The sequence below is a fragment of the Stegodyphus dumicola genome, chromosome 5 (assembly GCF_044657685.1).
Source record: "Stegodyphus dumicola isolate Sdum_Otavi_A_Nest chromosome 5, ASM4465768v1".
NCBI classification, from domain to species: Eukaryota; Metazoa; Arthropoda; class Arachnida; order Araneae; family Eresidae; genus Stegodyphus; species Stegodyphus dumicola.
Window position 1 is genome coordinate 162,538,951 of NC_140772.1, and position 22,758 is coordinate 162,561,708.

Consider the following 22,758-nt stretch of genomic DNA (forward strand, 5'->3'; position numbering starts at 1 on the left):
TATTCGAAATACGCAATTTACCCAACAGCTATCTGTTTAATAGTGATTTTTTTAATGCACACTGTACATGAAATAGCACATTTTCGAACGCGAACATAAATTATCCTAATGCAGTATTGTACTGAATAATAAAACTACATCGTTACACAAAAATCTATAATAAGTGCTTTTGCTTCAGTTTTTACGTTTATAATTAATTCATTCGAAAAAAGAGGTGTAGTGCCGTATGAAAAAAAGGCCTTCGCAGAAGGATTTCTTGAATAATCTTTGGTCATGTTTAAATGAAAATACACATACTGCCAGCAAAGAGGGAACCCGAATCCTACCAAAGTTTAAACGATAAGTAACCTCCCCCCTCCCAAATTTTTCGTGTAACAGTGCGGTATAGAAGTTACCAGCGCGACAATCTTCATTCGAGACTAAATATGTACAATGTCATCAAGAAGGAATACATACATACCTGTCACAAATTTACATCTGCGTGTGCGTAAAATCCAAAATCACACGCAGTTTTACAAAAACCAGGACGCATTCGTGCACTTAAAACGAACGTAATTTGTCTCAGGATGGAGCAGCTAAAAAGTTGAGCGTTCTTTACATATACTCATTTGACCAAAAAACTCAAACAAAATATCAATTTTAGATTGATCAAACATCGTAGATCTTTGAAGAACATTTGATCAAATATCAGTTAAGGGTGATTGTAAATAAGATGAATTTAAAATATCAAGAATCTAAGTTTCAAATATCAATCTTAGATCACAAAAAAATTCTATCGGTTCCTTCTCTTTAAGAAGATAAATAGTCGACGCTATATAACCAATGTGAATTTAAGGCAGATTTCTACATGAAATCGTATCTAACCGTAGCATCGTTTTCTTCGGTATTTATTCCTTCTATTATTCAGTTTAATCGTTTTAGAGAAGCAAGCAGTTTACTTAGCGGCATAGTGCACTCAATGCTCTTCCGAAAATTATTTTCCGCACAGGTCATTTTCCAAGCTCTTTAGAATGTATAAATATTCAGTGGTTTTATTCAATCATTAAATCACTGAGGGCGTACTCTTAATAATCTGGTAAAATATTAGCATCAATTCCAAAGAAAATTCTCTTCTTCTATGGACTAAATCATACAAGAAGTATAAAAAATAAACACGTGTATTAAATCTAATAAATAATATAATAAAATCAACATATGTATTAAACATAACGAAACGTTTTATAATTAAAAATGAATATAAAAATTCTTAAATTTGAATGCAAAATTTTCTTATCTCGCATACAAAATTCCCTTCAAAATTTATGATTTGGTTCCTATGCATTAAAAAAAGTTTATATAATCAAACGACATTAATACTTAGTTAACACTTTTACACAATATTAATCTTAACTAATTACTCCGCATTGCTTTACGTTTATTAATACTTCATCTTATTATTTTGCTGTACTCTCACTTCTACTTTCGTTGTTTCCAACCAGGATGCAAATTATAACGTGTAAAAGAACAGAGAAAGTTAGGAGAGAGAACTTGGCTGTCTCACTATCATTTTCATCTAGCTTTTAAAATAGTTGAAACTGCTTTGCCTTTGCCAGCCGTGCTTGTCCGCGCGAGTAGAGGGTCTGAGCCAAAATTTACAGGCCGACTTTGTCTTGTACATTTTATAATCTAATATACTTGAGTTTAAAGTTTGTTTTGTGTTAATCCCACAAATAACACAACCTTTCTTTACTACACGAGCTGTTACGCTGAAGATCTAATTAAAAGACCTTATTGGAAGATTTCGGATGGAGCGATACGTCGCCTATGATTAAGGAGTCAGAATTTCACATACTTATATTCCATGGTCTATAAATGAAAAAAACAATTTCCCTCACGATGTCAACTTATTCAATAGAATATTACTTTCCGCTTTTTAACGTTAAAAATAAATGTTACTACATTAAAAAAATATCATTCGCAAGTTTTCTCCAAGCTCACAACAAATATCATATTAAAGAGGGGAGGCAAAAAAACACTACTAAACTCACCTTTCTTCTGTGACATGAGCACCGACAGTTCGGAGAAGCATCTCGTGTAGAATTCAAAGGTACATACGCTCGACCTGTTGATTTCTTTCGCTTGAAACATCCCATGACTCCAAGTTTATAAAGGCGTAAAAATTTACAAAAATGCTAATGAGTCTTTACACGAAATTATTCTGCAGATCAATTTTGTACATATCTGCCATAATTTACATCCAAGTTCAGCAGTTTTAGACTAGAAAGTGATGTAACATCTGACGATCGATTTTGAGACTTAGTTATCCTTCTCAGAAGGCACAGTATGTTTAAAACTCGTAGCTTTTGTACTATACTTGTTTAAATTATTCATGTTCATTCCACAGAATATTATGTTCATGGTTTTATTAGGACGAACAATACCTAAAAAGCACTTTTCTTATCGAATACGAAATCACAGCAATATTAAAAGATTCAAAACAAAAGATATATTAAAAGATTCAAAACAAAAGATTTTTCATCAAGTTATTATCTTTAGCGATATTTTACTCTCGCAAATCTTATTACATAGGAGAAAGGAATCCAGCCGATACAAAAACAAAAATATTAATGGGCAGTAAATTAAATTAACAAGAGATTCTCTACGGTTGTTTAAACCAAAATTTCTTTTCTTCGTAATAAGATGCCAAAAATTAAAGCTTGGATTTCAAATTTCCTCCCTGTTTTAATAACTAAAAATAATTATACAAAGGATCACTGTGATTACAATGTTTTTTTTTTTTTTTTTTTTCTTTTGGAATATGATAAAAGATGGAAACAAAACTGAAAACAATTAATTTTGCTACTCAGAGCAGTTACAAGTTGTTGAATATTCACGTTAATAAAAGCAACGTTCAGGCAAATGAAAGAAGAGGCACAATAATTAATGAATGATTGTTAATGTAAGCATATGCCTCAGGATCTGTGAACAGCAAACAGTTCTCTCAAATATCCGCGCCGGAGCTACAGAGCAGTTTTCGCAGAACATCCCTCGCACCCACGTTTGCACAGGGTCAGAATATCAGCATCGCAACTGCCGTTCCTCTACTCATCATTCCTCTTCATCTCTCGACACCATTATCCATGTGCAGATATATCCTTTTTTAACCCTCGGCAAGCCGTCACCAAACGAAGACAATTCAAAAAAACAGAACGGTGCGCTATTCATTTCGAATGAACGACAGCAATCCAGTATCTGACTGATTTCTTGCGCGGGAAAAAGAAAAACACACACGACTGTCTTACTGTGTCCGGCGCGGGAGCATGCGCGCAGCGGTTTGCGGAACTCTCTTCTCGTGCGTCTGCTTCTCTCTTCTTTCGGTGGACTCCCCCCCCCACTCTCCTCCCTTACCTCCATTCCGTCAAGGTCAAAGTTAAAAGAATTGGATCGTTTACTTCTTTTTATGAGTATGCTTTTATGAGGAGTATGCTGCTTATTCTGAGGAAAAAATATCAGGTATATTTTGATAATTTTTCCGATCTTTTCGTGCGCTAGTGAAGCCAAACGTAAAGGCAATCATGTACACGTGGTATCAATTACAGTCTCTTTTTTGATCACATATTTCTACACGTAGCTTCAAAATTACTAACTCCTTCCCCGCCTTTCCTTTCAAACCCATCAATAAACAATTGCCGATGAAGTTCAAGGAAATCCATTGCCAAAGTTGGCGTTACAGCGCTTTGGTGATTGTTCAAGCATTGAATCTGTAGCCAACTGACGGAAATTTATATGAAAAAAAAATTATATATATATATATATATATATGTATATATAAGAGTAAGCAAGATATAACCTCCTAGAAACACTGTTGATTTCGAAGAGTTAGGGAAGGAGAGCAAAAATATTCTGCAAAATTTTCGCAAAATAGTTAGTTTCTTGAAAATGAAAGTTTCCGTTCCTGTCCTCTTTGCTCGTAGGAGAAGGAAGACCGCTCCTTCTCTCTTTCTGGACGCTACTTTCTCATTTATCGGCTTGGTTCTAACTTAATTACAAATAAAATAACACCAATTTTAAATAACTTTATGACTGCACGCTTAGGATTATTGTTCAGATATTGATGCCTGAAAAATTTACACCACTATTTACTAAATTTAGAACAATTTGTTAACTCTAGTCCATTAAAAATTTTAATTTAATATTTAAAAACCAAATCTTAAGTACACAGAGGAAACTATATGTTATAATTTTCACTGTTGGTCTCCCAAAAGTATACAAATCCATCAAACCTTCATAATATATTTTATTTATCTAACTTTTTAAAAAACCCACAATTTAAGCAAATGGTACACGTAAAAGTAGATCATAAATATACTAATTTATAAAGTCATTTATATATTATATAAGTCATGTCTTTTATTATAAGTCATGCGTTCTCTGACTTATAACAAAAGTATCTGTCTATAAAATTCTGTCTATTCCAGTATTTTATAATATGGAGCACAACTATGGTACTTTATAATAGGTTTCTAAAATACCATCAGGATACTTGTCAGTAAAGAGAAATCTAAAATTTAAATTTAAAATATTCAGCATGAAAATTCTAAAACCTAAAAATGGTTTCATAATCAATAAACAACTCAATGGCTGCATGAATACACCAGGAGATGAAAGTATTACCATGACTGCCAGTAAATCTGTTTTGATAAATTAACCGCTGAGATCTCATAATATAAAATAAAAAAATTACATTTCGAAAATTTAAAATGCATTTAATTATCTAAAAAAATTAAGAGGAAAAATTAGATACACTTTAATGCTTTTGAAGGAAGTTAAGAGACTGAATTATTTTCATGTTCCAATAAGGTGATGCTACGAACAGCGAAAATAATAATCTGGCCGCAATGACTTGCTTCTTTAAATCAGTATTACATTTCTAAAATTTAAATAATCCTTACACATTTCTAACATAATAAATATTTATTTGCCTTATAAAATAAAACACGGCTCATTGAAAATATCTGTAAACTGTACGTAGGCTTAAATGTTTAAAAGTTAACTTCCTGATCCGGAAGTTGTACTCAAAAGTACAGATGATTAATGGGCAGCATGAGCTTTAATTATGATGATAAATCATACACCCTACAGCAGATTATAGTAAGTTCAAAAAGTACTTCATCATCTCTAGTATGATCTGGCTGGCGCACAGCCTTAAGTTTAATTTGCAGAGTACCGGGCATTATAGAATAGCTCTTAAGGCAATTATAGGCTAAAAAAAAAAAAAAAAAAGGAAGACAACAGTTGCAGAAAGAGATGATTATCATTTCAAAAGTAATTCAGGGTAATTTGGACTATCATTCATACATGAATTCATTCAAAATATTATTTATACTCCGAAAATCTTTGAAGAAAAAGAAGAAACTGGAGATAAGAGTGAGCAGTTTCTCGACAGCCGTTTAAAGTTACAATCTCACCATAAGGCCATTGTTAAAATTTTGTTATGAGTTGATGCAATAATACATATCTTTTAGAAAGCATCTGCATTGCTACTCTCAGATACTGAGTTTGGCAGATTTTTTCATTCCAAATATTTTATCCTATCTGTATATGGCGGCAAAATATATTCATTTCGGAAAAACATAAAACAAGCAAACAAAATGTTCATAGTAACGGCTCATATGGTAATGAAATAAATAACTGACTGGTACATCTGAAAATACATTATCAAGGTTGATCTGAAAATACATTATCAAGGTTGATCCACAGCGCTTGAACGGTAAAATCCTGAATACAAGTAGTTAGACTCGGCCTCAAACACCAGCGAACAGGCTAGCTCTCAGTGGTTTTTTTGCATATGTGAAGTGAATACGAGCAATTTTCCTTCATAAGTCTTCTATGAAGGCATCCTTTTCCTTAGGCTGAAAACCATCGCGTGCTTTGCCACAGTCTATTACATCAGGGGTCTCTAAACCACGACCCGCGGACTGGATCCTGCCTGCCAGCGCTATCAGAGACCATCAGAGCGCTATCAGCGCATGACCGCCAAACGTTTTTTAAATAATATTTAAAATAAACTCTGTAACACACACATTAACTGCTTTTACATCCATCAATCTATAAATACATTGGCTATCATGCATGTTCTTTATAAAGCATATCATAAGCATTATGCAGTTTCAAAATTTATAATGAGTAAAATACAGTAACACTCTATTAAAAATTTCTTATTGTTTAACTTACGAGAATAAAGATTTCCATGTTATCTTATAAGGTATTTCTCCTGACTTCCTAGTGTAGTAAAGGGGTATTCCAATGGTCCGTGTTTCGATTCCCGGCGAAGGCGTTTGCTCATTTTTCGTCTTGCCTTCTTCCAAAAAATACCTAATGTATCTACAATCTTTATCTAATTTCCTATTCGTATTCTAGGTTTGTTCATAGTAATTTCCAGGAGCGATTTTGCTTTCATCTTAATTTTTTTCTGCATATTTTATGACTTATTTTAATTTTGAAGTTTCTCTCCCACATAAAACTTGCTCAAAATATGAAATACCTACTACCGAAAATTTGCACTGACAAAAACGTAAACAAAATGTGTTAATTGATTTTTACAAGGGGAAGGTAAAACCATTTAAAAGGAACGTTACATTGAAAAACGAAGAAATCTGTGATATTCGCGGACAAGAATATTAGTAAAGGTTTAAACAGTTTTAAGAAATTTTTGGTAGATGAAACTTCATGAGTCTTAAAAACAAATCTCTTCGTATTATTTATTACATCAATACTGATCCAATCGCAAAAATCTTGTTTAAAAACATGTGCATGCTATTCACCATAATTATATCACCACAGTATGATGAATTGGGTCTTCAAAGCTTCGTGAAAGAGCCAATACGGCCCGCGGGCTAAAATGTTTGGGGATCCTTGCATTACATTATTAAGTTCCCCCTCCTTTAAGAATTATCTTTGCTTCACAGGATATTTAAATACATATAATGAAGTCTATTAGTTTTTTTTAAATCTGATTATCAAATTTCTTTGGGTCTCCTATCTTGGTTAAAATAGACAGGAGTCTACTAGGAAAGTAATAATTCTTTAGGGCACATATTTCAAAAGCCTCTGTGTTCTTTATACCTTACACTATATTCATTATTATTGCAGGCGAGTACCATTTACGTTCTTAAAGTTAATTAGTAGCTGAATATACTCAGTAATGAACATGATACATGCAAAACGTATGTTTTTATAAAAAAACAATTATTGCTTAAATGTATATGTTGTCTGACTAACACAAAAGATATGCAAACAAAAGTGATCATAAAAAATTTTTTCACTATTTTATATAATATTTATTTTAGATATCAAAATGTTCACTATCATTCCTGGACTGTAACGCATGATCTGCAGATCAGGATGACGTTTTTATTCATAAGCGATTGTCAAGAAATTTTCAATAAGCTGAATCCTGTATTTTGATATTACAGTAACTGAAAACACAGTAACTGAAAACCCGGCCTTCGCCGGGAATCGAAACACGGACCTTCGGACCATTGGAATACCGGTTTTTTAAAATCCCAAATCCTCTGTAAAAACACATCGCCTTCCTTCGTGGTGTAATTAACTGGTTCGCATTAACTGGTCGCACTGGTTCGTGGTGTAATTAACTGGTCAGATTTTGGTCGCATGTCCGATTAGCATTGGGAGGCACGGGGTTCGATTCCTGACAAGTGTTAACTCATTTTCATGTTTCTTGAGGGAGGAGAGAAAACCTTCAATGTCTCTAGAGACTTGACTAAAATGCAGCGAACGATAACTTTTTATTATCTGGATGTGGTACTGGGTCTCGTCTCTTTTCCCCAAACGTATTTCAAGTGAAGGAGAATATAAGAAATTATTGGCTTTCTCTTCATGTGTGCTCTCGTGGTGCAAGTGGTAGTACACCATGACCACGTGTTGCAATTGATTCATGATAGTAAATTAGTCTCGAAACTCGTTTTCGAGATTACGATTTTAAAATACCAATAAAATAGACTAATGGTACATTTTATAAAAATAAAAAATATCCTTCTTATGATCAAACAGCTCGGCTCATCGGTGGCCTGAGTGGTTAAGACCGCAGAGTACTAGCTGTTCATTCCCAGGTGAACGAGCTGCATGGGTGCTTTTTGTGCTTTTCCCATGAGTAACTTGAATTCGAGCGAGTTTCTGTAAAGTCCTCCATGAAGGAATCCCACCATTTAACATATAGATAGCCCTTGATTGTTTTGCCATGCATGAATACTCTAACCATCAAGGAGGTTGGGAAAAACAGCACGTGAGAAAATGTTGGCTAACAAAACAGGTCACATTTATTCTTAAAAAGAGTTTACTGGTGCAAAAAATTCATATACATTAACTAATAGCGTATGCGATGAGAATGAGATGATAAAATTGACAACAGCAGAGAAGATTTATTTTTATATCGTAAATTCTCGCTCAAACCAGACTCGTAACTCCATAGCGGCAGTCATAAAGTAGTTCAGATTTTGGTACCCCCACATGAAAACAAAAATACGCAATAAATCACAGTGTATCGGCAAATAAAGGAAATACGATATGACGTCATGGCCCTTTAATGTTGACAGTCTCTTCGTCACCCCCTGGGAGGTAAGGATATGGCTTCAAGCTGCTTCCGCAAAAGCCCGCCGCTCTCATAACGTCTCCTCATGCATCCCTAACAGGGTTCCCCAATATAAACGGAACTTCGGTGGGACGCTATGACATCATGCATTCTGAAACGTCAATTCGCTGGCAGGATGAACGGCAATTCACATAATATTTGCCAATTACATGGGGGAAAGAGGATTTCTCCGAGTCACGGCCAATGACCTATTTTTATGAAATGATCAATTACTTTAAAAAGAATCCCAATGATTCCCTAGGGAGAGGGTATGAGATGAAATAATCAGTTAAACGTGAGCCGGAGGACTAAGAGATAATTATGTCCGAACATAATGCCTGGAGTTAATCAAAACAACGAGAACTAATATCAACGACTGTTTTAGATAATTAAAATGGATGCCGTCATCTCTTCGACAGAAGTATAGTTAGTACTCCGAATATGCAAGCTGATTGGAATTTAACAAATATTGTAATATATATCTCAATAAAACTGTGGAATTTAGTTTTAATATGGTCGAATAAAGCAATCTCTATGTAAGCGAAGATCAATTTAAGACGTGTTCTGGCACCATTTTTTAATCAGTTTATTTATTTATTTATCAAGAAACACATTCTGGAATAATAAACACTCTTTTAATGTAAAATTCTAGCGATGTGATTTCAAATTAGTATTTAATACCGGGACCAAATGCATGATTAAAATTTAAAACGCCAATTTGAACACATTTTACATTACAAGCTTTATGTTCTCAGAATGTAATATAAATATTTGGGGAATTTTGCGAACAGCCCACCAACAAACATATCCAAGTCAATTTTCACACATATTGTTGATAATAAAAATCTGATGCGGACAAGACATGACTTGTACGGCCTATTAAATTACGCACATTTTGGCTGCACTTCATTTAAACTTATTTCCTTGAAGTATTCTAACTTAATTAACCGATCCCTCAAGGCAAGTTGAAAATGGCATCAAAAACTTCACATTTTTAAATTAAACAGCTTTTGTCGTACGGGAGTCAAACTTCTTATAAATTTATTTTTCATAAAGATCCTTTTAATACCCTTGTATTTGTATTTTATTATAGAGATAAGTGAAATTTTTATCAGATTCCATAATTTTGAACCAGAGTGTCACTTTTTCATGTTAAAACTATCCACCTAAAAGTAAAGAACTTTTTCCTCATTGAATGGCAATAGTTTAATATTACTTTATTGTTCAAACAGCTAACAACTTAACAGAGTTTAAATTTATAAATTGGGGACACGAACTAGAAATCTTACGATTTTTTAACGAACTTCAAGGAGTTTATATTTCAAAACTAAATAAAATAAACCATGTACAGAGTTAGAAGCAACAATGGCTTCTTCGAATAAATGGAATGTAGCTTCGTTTAGATACATGATTACGAAAAGGACACGGTTAGTAGGAAACAGAATTTCATTAGAACAGGCCTTCATTTATTTACGGATTTACATTCATTAAGCATTTCTTGTGAAACTATCCACGATTGCAGATGACTACGAAGGTCTTAGTCAGCATAAAAAATAATGATATTCAATACTGTTAATTTATGTTCTCAAAAATACTAGTTATTTTCAGAGTTAAAAAGACAGTCGCCATGTGATATTCCACAGCACATGGTACCTCTGCAAGCGCGCACACATACCTAATCGCTTTATTATCCTTTAGTTGCAAAACTTCGCAAAAAAAGTTCTCAAGAAATAAACAGTTTGCTCATTTCAGTGCATGCCTAGGAAAGTTCTCACATGATACGAAAAATCTATGAAATCAAATTAGTAAAAAGTGTTGGAAAAGATAAGATCGGACGAAAATAACAGCAAACCTTAGTTTCCATATCTCCTCAGAGGATGGGGAGAGAAGAAAATTCGGCCTGACGTACGCATGATTTATTTTCATGTTTATTGACACTGTCAAACACGTGCTGAATGACTACGACTGCAAAAATTCTGCTATTATTCGGCTTATGTGGGAATGGTGTGCACGTGCAATATCCTGCATCGACAGTTAGCTAAGTCAGATAGGATGAAAAGTAAACAATCATGGCTGAACCATTTCGAAATGCTATGAAGGTCCGTATTTTTTTATGTTCATATTCCCCATATTTAAAACTGTATTTGGTTAGGCCATTTATTACTTTTGAGCATTTTGCAAGATATTACAAATATCGATATCACAAAGCTGTCCGATAAGATTTTACAAATGGTTTTAAAATATTACATGTGCCATTAAAAAAGTAGTCTAAGAAAAGTAATGAGAGTAAGCGCGGAAAGTGGGTGTTTTCGCAGAAACATTAACCTATCATCTCAGTGAAACGATAGAAAAATTAACCTAGTGTTAACAGAAAATTAACCCACCGAGAGAAAAATTAACCTATCGTATCAGTTCTCATGATAGCAAATAATTCAGATTATAACTATCATGTATATTATAGCGAAAATATACAGTAATAAATTTATAGCAATAATGAACTACTGAAAAAAATCTATTATAAAATACAGAAATTGTATCGTATTAACCCGAATACAAGACGATGTTTTCCTGCTTAGAATGTTCTTTTGTAAACCACACATGAGCAAGTCAGTATTTAATAAATAAATCAAACTAATTTACTACTCATCCAGTCATCCTTCAACTTTTACGATAAAAGAAACACATTTGCTTAGTTTCCGTTTAAGTTACGGCATTTAGACCATTTAATTATGAATTTCTTCGATACATCCTGCTCATACATGAGATGCGGCCTTCAACACAAGCAACTTTTCTTTCTACATGAGGCCTACCAACGACGAAGCGGTAACATCGCTGAACCACGGTAGTTCAAGCTAATGCTGGAGAGCGAGCGAACTTGCTTCAAGGGAGGTTTCGTCTTTTTTCCAAGTATAACGTTAATATGAGTCAAACTCTCATAGAAAATCTTTCACAAAGGCAGACAGCCCTCGAATACTTCGTCGAACTCTAAATAATTCTAAATCCCTTTCCCTGCGAAATATTTACAAAAATTCAGAAATGTCTTTAACTCGACCTAGATCTTACACACAAAACTGGCAGATGATGAACTACAAACGGTCAACGTGATGTACATGTTTTATATACTTGATGACTTAGATAAAATATGTTAACTGGATAAATTAAAGGAAATCTGAGTTAATCTTAAGGTCACTTCGAATACAGAACTTAGTTAAAAATCAGGAATTAAAAATGAATTAATCCCAAAATTAAAGATAGTAAGAGAGGAAAGCCAAAATGATGTTATGTTGCAAATGAAAAACGTTTTCTGGAATGTAATTTTAAATAGAAAAAACATAGCTCTAAAATGAAAGCTAGTTCTACAAGTTACTATAAACAACTCTTGCTGGCACTACTGTCAACTTAATAAAAGTTGAAGAAATTTTCAGAAGCTTACACGATTTCTCTCTGTACCAATAACAAAACAAAAAACAATGGAATTATTGCGCATAAAACTATTTGGCAGATAAAAACACATCTCAGATTACATAACGTTATCCATATCTGGCAAAGACTTAACATAAAAAAAACACTGAAAAATTATTTAAAAATACAAGTTTATTTTTTTCTTGCAAGACTCATTTCAAAGTAACGACTTATAAAGTTGAAATGGCAGAATAGTTCAATTTACGAGTTTGGCCATCATCCAAATCAAACACAAAACATTTTGAGTAAATACTACACGATTCAGGAAATAAAAGTAGTCTCTTGAGTGTAATCCACAGCCAAGTGAAATAAAAGACTCGAAGGAATAACTTGTCTTTCCAGCTTCAGGTCATTGCTGTTTAAAAGCAAAAATAAGAAATGAAGGGCCATGGGGACATCATTTCTAATTTTTAAAATTGTCGTCTACATTTCATGCATGGTACCCAGAGGACAATCGTCTCTAAAAGCAGAAAAGTCTCCCAAAAGTAATTTTTACTTAACTAAAAGTTGAATATCATAAATATACTTGAATTATTAATCAATAAAGCTACTGAAATCAGCATGCAAGTGAGATCCAACCGATGCATTTATGAAATTAAAATGAATAAATATAGCGTCTGAGGGAAGGTTTCTCTTTCTAACTTATAGGTGAACCGATGTTTTCGCTTTAAATGAGGAACATTAACTACATACAGATGGGCGACATATTCTTCTAATAAATATACACTTGTCTCGTAATATCTAAAAAAGATTTTTCCTCCGTTTTTAAATAGATATTAACATAAAATGATACTTTTAACATTTTTTCTGACTTTATCCAAGTGCAATATGCAATGGAAAAAAAAGTATTTTAACAGTAGTAAGTAACCTAAAGGTTATGATGGTTATTATTCTCACCAAATGTCACTACCTATTTTGTACGGAAATAGTCCTCTGCAACTCCTTTCAATAGATATTTAATCTGAAAGCCTGCAGATAACATGAAAATCCGCGAGTTCCGTGTTCGTAAAGCGATGCATACTGCTCGGAATTGGCACGGGGAACGACAATTTATGCCATGCACACGTTCTTGCCTACCGTTCAACAATGCACAGTATCACCTCAGCGTCCGATTTCAAAACGCATTCCATGATAAAATTTGCTTGTTTCGGTTTCCTCTATCTCTGGTAGCATTTACATTTCTGCCAGCTATTTTTTAATTAGCCTATATTATTAAAGAACATAATTAATAATTATGAATTATTATAAAAATTATTATGAATGGATGACAAATTCAAGTTCTGTGCGATCCCTCCAACCCGCATGAACTAGATTTTAATTAGTATAGTGTAACAAGAAGAACATAAATAATTAATTATTAAAGGACATTATTAATCTTTACGAATTATCATAAAAATTGCTATGAAAGGATGACAATAAATTCAAATTTAATGCTCCCTCTAACCCGCATAAACTAGATTTTAATTAGTACAGTCTAACATTCATAAATTAACGACAAAAAGAATTATTTGAAAAAAATTTCATGAAAGTTTTAACTGACATTAATTATCAATACAATAATGAACTAATAGAGTCACGACATTGCATGTTCTTAGGTATGCACTTTTCTTCCCAGTTGATCCATTTATTTTAACACAACACTAATGAGGAGTATTTGCGGTTGAGCAGTATGTAAATATTATGTAAATCCTACAACACTTCATTGAAATTACACAATTTAATAAAACGATGAGTTAGAAATTTTTATTCTTAAAAGTTCCAAATCTTGAAGGGTGAGCTTCAGAAATAAATATAAAAAAAGACAAAATTATCATTCCATCAGAACAGCATTTTGTACAAATCGTAGAAAAATAACCGTTAATACTATACATTAAAGTAGTACTTCGCAATCGAAAAAGTGAACGAAAATCGTAGAGTGAAAAAATTTAAGGAAAACAATTAGGGGTTTCAGATTAACTCTGCTCACAAGTGAGACCGTGCTCGCTCAATCGAATCCACGCCAAGCAAGAAAAACGCCCCCAGCTGCATGACTGCTTTAACATAGAAGGGAGGGTATAGAAAGAATGGTAAAGGCAGAGGAAAATAAAATGGCATTTTTTAACGGAAATTAAATTTGCAGTTAAACCGGGATATATCCTGTACTCATCAAAGCGAAACAAATACGCGGATTGCTACAAAGAAATAATTCACTTTGAAGATAAGCAAACAATGCATTAGCTACTATAAAAATGATAGTCACATTATCGCAAAAAGAAAAGGAAAATGATACGCAGACGCCATGATTCTTCCAATAAATTTTAAAAATAAAAGGATTATTAGGTTGAATTATCAGTAACTAAAGCTAGAAAATAAATCCTTCGAAATTAAGTTCATAAACATATTGCACCTTGGATGTTATCAAAACATTTTTCAATTTCACGCCAGTTTCTCGGTTTTATGGTATTGACTCCCACCATATGAGCGGCCCACCACCGGTCGAGCGGAACTCTGGTAGTTCGGTCCGAGATCAAATCCCGCGAACGGGCTGGCTGCACGGGCGTTTTCGTGGTTTCCGCCATGTGTAACTCGTATACGAGCCAGTTTTGAAAGTCTTCCACAAAAGCATCTCTACCCGTAGAGGTTTGATTACCGTATACCACAAGAAAAATTTAAGAAAAGTCGACAGTTTATTAATCAAAAAATCCGACGTAGTAAGCGCAAACCATGTCTTAAATGACAGCAAGCTTTAAAGTGCCGCTTGTGAACAAAATCCAGTCTATTGTTCTAATAAGTAGAAAAGTCTGTAATACAAATTTTTGGATTATAATTTATTAGGTATATTTGGATATGTGTAATTTTTCGTTATTTATATCAATATAATCAAATGTCTGCGCTTTTTATTATAAACTCTTACTTGATTGGGCAGTTGAATAACAATTTAATTGGATTTTAATTTTTAAAAAAATCAGTGTTCATAAAATATTTAAAATAAATACTTTAAAACGAATACCAGAGCATTAATTTTCTTATGTGTTATTTCTATACTATCAACAAATCTAAATTCATTTTGATCTGAGACATATCGCCTCGTGATATTTCGACATCAGAAAACTATGCTTCCTAGTTTTTGGAATTAAAAGCTAAAGTGCGACTACCTTGCTTTCCGGGACCAGTAAGAAGGTAAAGCAATGGGTGTTTTCGATTTTTCTATTTATTCGCGCGGCTCGTCGTCATCAACAGTGCAAGAGAATAACAAATGCATTTTTTGGCAGCATGACTGCCTTACAATACCTTTTAAGGAAACGTTCTGGAAATAAAATGCTGTCATTCTTTTCGGTGGTCTAATATAAATAAATAGCATGTCTAGCTATGTAATAGAAATAATGTTAATATATGCAGCATAATTTTAGATGAAACTCTTATTACTGTGATTTTATGCTCTATTAAGAGTTCCAAGTAAACTGACCCATTCGGTTTATCATATATAATCAAAATCTAAAAATATGTTATTCTCAAGCTTGATTGTATATGCATCGTACACGCATACGTGAGTTTTAAATACGTTTTGGATTATATTATATTTGTTTTACGAAAATCAGTTCAGAGCGTCAAGTAAAGAGCTATATAGTTGTAATATTATGTTAAGTTATCTAACAGTTAAATTTTGAGTTAAACTTCCTTTCCTATCATTTCTGAATTTCAACTTCCGGTCAGAAAGTATTTTTAGAATCCAGTTTGAATGCAAATTGAGGAAGAGCGGTACTTAACCGCGAAGTTCTACTGTCTTAGAGAGAACCAGGGATTCTGGCTAGCACGCGTCCGCCTTTTTAGGCTACTCTCTCTTAAGCTATTATTACGCTCGGTCGTACTTTAGGCCCTTGATAGCTTCGCAGTCAATTAGCGTTAAGGGGCCAACTCCGTTAAAAGTTTGATAGCTTCGGCTATATCTTTTTAACTAAGATTAGTTTAGTTTAGCTCTTTAGTCTCTCAAGTTCAAGCCCGAGTGTCGGCTTTATTGTGCAACTCCAAGACGGGTAGATAAGGTATTTCTCCCGCTTTCCTAGCGTGCCTTCGTGGTGCAATGGTCTGCACGCTGGGTCGGTATTCCAGAGGTCCGTGGTTCGATTCCCGGCGAAGGCGTTTGCTCATTTTTCATCTTGCCTGCTTCCAAAAAATACCTAATGTCTCTTACATAGTAAAAATAGCAAAAACGTGTTGTGGAGACCCTAATTCATGCTTATTCACTGAAAACTTACTATTAAATTTTTGGACCGATAAACATTACCTCCCTCACCTATGTAATATAATTTGATGAAAGGTAAATAACAAAATAAAAAATGAAACTTTCTTTGTTTCAGAAAAGGAGCTAATCGGTTATTCTCGAAAATAAGTGATTGCTATATGCGGACTATAGCCGATACAAGAGGACATAATAACTACGGTGGATGAACTACGGTGGATGAACTACGGTGGATGAACGAAAAAATGAGTCTGCTTCTCATTGTAACTCATTTTCTTAAGAATTCCTTTCATATGATGATCTCTTTTCCTGTTCTTTTCTTTTCATTTTCTTAAAAATTTGTACATTATTCTAATTTTACGCTTGGTAATATTAGCTGCATATCTGTGTTAAATATTAAACCCACACACTTTGTAGTGGCACATAATGTGCCAATTCAACTTAAATCAAATACAATTTTATATGCTTGAGAATTTCCAGTATAATAAAGAATGTACCACATTATTTAAAACCTCATTCTCAAGCCATTTATAGAAAAATATAATAATAATAATAATTAAAAAAAAACCACGTTAATTTTCAGTGAGAATGGGCCGTTGATGAAATAAATATAGCTAGCTATTCAAATTCACCACTACTGTGTGAACCATTCTCGCTTCAGACCAATGTAACCAAGTACGGAAAATAGGGACAAAAATGCTGTTTATGCAATTCTGTGTGTGTGTGTGTTTCGGACTACAAGTCACCTATCAAGCCCGCTTTTTAATTAAGCTTTACACGTGTAAAGCAAGGGCAAAGGGTTGCCTCACGCTTTTCATAATTTGACTCATTTTTTTCCCCTAGCTTACACACCTAAATGAATTAAAAAAGAAAATTTTTTGTCATCCTTTGAAAGAGCGGCAGTACCTGTTTGCTTATATTCTTTATTGCTCTGTCGCCATCGGAAGATCAGGCTGAATTCCAGAATCCGCTACATCTATATGTATGAGATACAGAAACGGTATACTATGCTGTTTAAAATACTATGCATTACTTAGTAGTGCAATACGTGATGTAATGAAAAATGTACCTTATTCAGCATTAGCAATATCTGTAGTGTCTAGCCATCAATTAATAGTACTTATTACGTGAATATACGTTTTTAGTATATATATCTGCAGTTTCACGTTTCTGCAATAAATCTTGGAACGTATTACGGACGAATAAAAAGACAGCGTTGTTTTATCACAATGTATATTATATCAGTGCTCCGCAACCTTTTCTCACCTGCGACGCACAAAAAAGTCTTTCTGGAATTTCGTGGCACACCAAAGAGTTCCGAGTTATCAAGGAAGTGCCGAAAAAATTCAAATGCTGACACACTTACAATCACTCACACAACCACACAACAGTGAAATATATAAAAACATTTAAAATAGACATTATTAAGGGGAAAAATGTCATTGTGTATTAAATACATGATAAAAAATTGCAAAATGTCAAATACATGTATTTGATTGCGGCACACCTATATCCTACTCATGTCACACCGGTTGCGAAGCACTGTATTATATGTTTTATCACCTACAGTATTTTATTCTCAGTGAAGAACATAAAAGGATTTTCGTAGCATGGTACAAAAACTTTTACGGAAAATAAACCGTGATTGCAGTATGCTGAAAAAACGCATACGAATTTCAGTTCTTCCCCCCCCAATATATGTTATCTTAAGATTAATTTAAAAACTTTTTTTGCATCATTATATGGCAATATCTTGTATTCTTGTCAAGATTCTGCAGCCGATGGTGGTACTTGCACAGGTGTTCCAAGCACGTACATCCCTCAGTATTTCCCCCTATATGTACGTGAAACTGCGTTGAAGGAAAGGTTTACAGCATCACGATGTCATCCCATGTGACAGGTAAAACGACAAAACACGCTAATAGACAGCACAGGGAGGGATGGGAAACATCTCTGTTTCTGCTAGAGTTTCGACTGCAGGAAGAGGATACACATTTTTCTCGACTAATAGGAATTCCGCTTGAAAATGCTGGGGATCTTTTCCTGCGGAAGTTGTCGAAAAGTGAAGGTGTTAAGGGCTGGCTGGTGCCAAACCGAAGACGTCTGCGCTGATTAGATACAGCCAGTGTTACTCACCAGGGGGATCTACTCGAGCTAATGAATTTTTTTACAATTTTCCATTCTTTTGAAACACTACAGCCACAATGTTTGCGTCTTTTGAAACTCATTTCTTTTAAAACTCATTACTTTTAAACTCGCAGAACACCAGCGGAATGATTTGGAAGACAAAAAATTCCTATAAATAAAAATTTTAAATATTAATAGCGAAAAGAAAATTTTATTTGAGCAAGATATTTCAGCAACGCGTTCAATCCTCTTTTCTGTTTATAGCTGTCACAGAAGTTATATAATCTTTCCAATTGTATGCGCTAAATGATTTTCTCTTCACATAAAAGAACACAGCTCCCCTTTTTTATGGCTTACTGCATTGAGAGTGGGAAAAAATTCTTTTTTTGATTTTTCGAAGTCGATGTTCCAGTTACGAAAGACAAGGTTAGGACCCCTTTATTAGGTGGGAGGCAACACCACAAATCTAAAAAAATACAAAAAAAAAAAAAAAAAAAAAAAATAAGCGGTACGGTTGGGAGGGTTATCAGTCGTAATCGAAAAGGGGCATGCTCTTCGAGTCTCGTTTCCCAGTTTAATGTGCGAGAAATAAAACTCAATGGATATGTGATGATGGATTTCAAAGCCGTCAGCAGCCCCGAAACTTGACATACGTCTGGTTTTTCCACCTTCGCAGGTCATAAAAAAGTATCATCTCAGTGCTACCATTACAAGTCTTCCTCCCACATTATCATTCTGAAAAACCCTCACTATGCTTAGTTTCTACGCAATTTTTCACTTCATTTTTTAGCTCTTGTGGGAGATAAAAAGAAATTCAGTACTTGGAAGTATTTCTGACACTTCAGCAAAGCGAGATTGAGCTTAGAGAGCCTTTTTAAGGATAAGCAGCTCCTCGCTTCAGAGAAACAAGGCTTTTGTTGGAGAGGAAAGTGCAAACAGGTGATATCGGCGGTCAAATTTTACTTTTAGGAGAAATGTCGCAATAAACTACACTTGCACTTTTTCTTGCAGATATTAGACTGAATTTCGCTTATAATTTACACATTTAAAAGATAAGGCAATATCAAAAGTCTTGAATTTCGCGTTCAATCCCTCACGAAACAAATAGCTCCGAGGAATATTTTGAGCTTGAAAACATATTTCGAAAGAAATGAAATTACTTAACTGTAGTAGAAAGAAAAACAACATTCATTTTTTTCATATTTTTTAAACGATACCTAGCAGATGTTCCTATGTTTCCAAGACAATTTTGAGCTAAACCAAGTTTGTTATTACGAATCGAGATGCATAATATATGATATTAGAAAAAAGGCTTAGTTTGTTAACAACTACAATTATAATTTGAAATATAAATTAAAGATGCTATGCATTATCAAATTTTAACAGTCTAAAAATTTATTGTTAGCAACACCGGTGAAAGTTAAATGAAAGATTTTTCCATTTTTTTTAATGGCGATATTTGGTCTGGGTCGTACGGATTCTAAGTAAAGTAATGATCCCCAAAATTCCAAATCCGACGCAGTCGTTACCAATGTTAGTAAGGTAAATACTATGATGGTGAGTACTACATAAATAAGATGTCCTTATTGCTCTTTCCAAGCTGCAAGAATAGACCTCATGAAAAATAGGTGGGTGCGTTGCGCTTGTTGGTAATCATACACCTTTAGCCTGACTTTACACCACTGAGTAGACAGGTGAACAGGTGACAGCAGGTCCGGAGCAGGGCGGCTAACATAGACTGATCGGATGTTGTCCGGATCCCGCAACTGTCTACAGCAGCACTTCCTGGTGCTTACAAGGGCCGCATCGGAAGTTTATTGAATTTAAATTCTACATAGCCATTCACATAGTACTTAATAAATTCTAATGGACATAATAATACATTAACGCACATGATAGATTAATTACAATAAAAAATTTAAATATGATACAGATTATATGAAATAACTGAACATTATACAAAGCACAATACAAAATTACTTCATAACAAAATTTACTGTTGCAATACATTAAATTAAATGCAGAATACAGGAACACACAAATCAGCATGACACAGGTCCCGCCCTAGTGCCTCTAGATTTTCCATTATATTTTTTGGTTGCTTAAAGGGCGGCTAGCTGCTTGATGAAGAAGTACAGAGTAGTGGGGACAGCTATCCATAAAAAAAGACTGAATAAGCAGCGGTCATAAATGCACATTTCAACCCACATGTTCAGTCAGTACCTCTTCTAATGCTGAAGTCGGTGCATTGAGGATAAGAATAAGCGAAGTGCTACAGATTACGAGAGACCATACAGTGAAGATACAGATATAATCGTAGCAATGTTACGCTGATATATACAATGTTAGACATGAAATCAGGTGATCAAAGAAATTGCTTTATTAGGATGCATAGCGCATAACAGTTCTCGAATAATATACTCGGTATTAGAGCTGTAGTGATACAGTGCGTTGCTGTGACGGTCCACCTGCCCTATTGGCTTAAGACATGCAGCATCCTTCAGGAAGTCTTAATTTCTGGCAGAAACAAATTTAATATACTTTTACAGCCTAGGGTATCAGAGTACGGATCTCAGCTGTGCAATAAAGGTTGCCCAGGGTTGAGGAACTTGCAGTAACAATATGAATTTGATCAGCGCCATCACGGTCTCGTTTGTGAATACTTAGAAACTTATTAAGAGGATTTTAAATTAATTTTTCCCCGATCTCTCAAGACAACAGATTGTAAATTCTCCGTTAAGTAAAGACATTAAGCTCACAAACGTTCATCTTATCTAAACTTGAAAATCGGACTGAATAAGTGAAAGTTGCCTACTCAAAGCACATAGTGATCGGGGGGGGGGGTTCGAATACACCATAAAAAGTAATAACTGTATTTCAAAACAATTGCAATAAACAAAACCTTTCTCCGAATTAAATAAGGTTGTGGAACTCTAAAAGAAAATTTCGTAACTATTATCACTGCGATGTTCCTAAATTTAACTTGCTGGAAATATGAATGTGCACAAAATGTGCAACAAAACGATAAAAGCAACTGCCAGAATAGAAATTTGCTAAAACAAATAACAAGACATAGGGCGCCAGGATTTCACCATTGTTTGTACTTATATAGTTTCACCACACTAACTATAGAGCTCCGCCCTAATTTCGATGGAGAACAAACCAGAAGGGGATACAAAAATATCCGTCCCTCTTCCCCTACCACGAAACCACTCTAAATGGTTTTCGGCTCGCCACTATTTTAAGCGCCTCCATGTCGCCCAGACACTGTGTTTTACTGAGCATTTTAAAAATAATCATAGACAAGGTGAAAGTTCTTTAAATTTTTACAAAAATAATTTTAATAAAAATGCGCTCCAAAAGAAAAGTATTTTTAATTGCTTTATTGTTCCCAAAATTATTTATGAAATCGGTGTTTGGGGCTGACATGTAGAGGAGGTAATGAAGAAAAAGCAAAAGTTGGATTGCGAAGTAACTAAGCCTGTTTCTGAAGAGCTGGATGCTGGCAGTAAAAAAAACTTTTTGCACGATCTCCACTGAGGTGGCCTATATTTTTGGGTGGCATTCCGCCCTTCTGTTTACAATACAGATACCTCCAGAGGAATAATAACTGTTTACACTGCAACTCCTATGGTGGCGGCAGGCACTTCGTGCAGGAATGGATGTGTGTTGACCGCAGAGCAAGGGAGAAGTATGGATGATTCACAACAGAAAATTTTGGTTGAAACAAAGTTAGTAAAAGAAGATTAAAGATTTGCTATGGAAATTAGAAATAAAATTAAAGAGGCTACTGGGATTTAAATTTTAACATGTGGATGAGCTTGCATGATTGTATTTATGTACATTGTGATGTTTTTTTTTATTATTTAATAAACCATTTTTCTTTTTAGTTCATTTGTTTGGTGGTATTTTGGTGTGACTGGATCTGATAAATGCCTTATCATTCATCAGTCGTTTTTTATTACTTTGTTTTATTTCCTTATCTCAAACTTTTTGTTATTCGGTCCTGGGGTTGGTTTCCCAGGTATTAGAGAATATTAATTTATTAGAAGTTTAACTGTAGTTTGTTTAGGATGCGGCCGGATCGCTGGTTGCCTTCGTTTGTTACATGGGTTTCTGCCCTGTAAGCTATGTGGCCGGGAAATTCCAGACAGGTCAGCTGGGACTTTGCCCCTTTACTTTAATTTACCGATCAGGGTGGCGAATAATAATAATATGAGAAATGCGCCGTAGCCATTGGCAGAGGGTTTTTTAATGTCTGGAGGCGTGAAATTGCAGAGACTAGTATTACCGTTGATAGCGCGAACAACAAAGTTTGTAA

At 34.3% G+C, this 22,758-nt stretch overlaps 1 protein-coding gene across 8 annotated transcripts in view; it reads right to left on the reverse strand.

The window, feature by feature from the left end:
* Positions 1-22,758, reverse strand: part of by (focal adhesion protein tensin) — a 699,237-nt gene that overhangs the window by 223,391 nt on the left and 453,088 nt on the right. Inside the window, exon 1 of one of the 8 annotated variants that reach the window (XM_035360253.2) lies at positions 2,028-3,307. The exons of the other annotated variants lie outside the window; for them this stretch is intronic. Coding sequence (XP_035216144.2) covers positions 2,028-2,132 — 105 coding nt within the window. The 5' untranslated portion in view covers positions 2,133-3,307. Of the gene's footprint in view, positions 1-2,027; positions 3,308-22,758 lie in introns of those variants that run through there. 8 annotated transcript variants of the gene reach the window in all.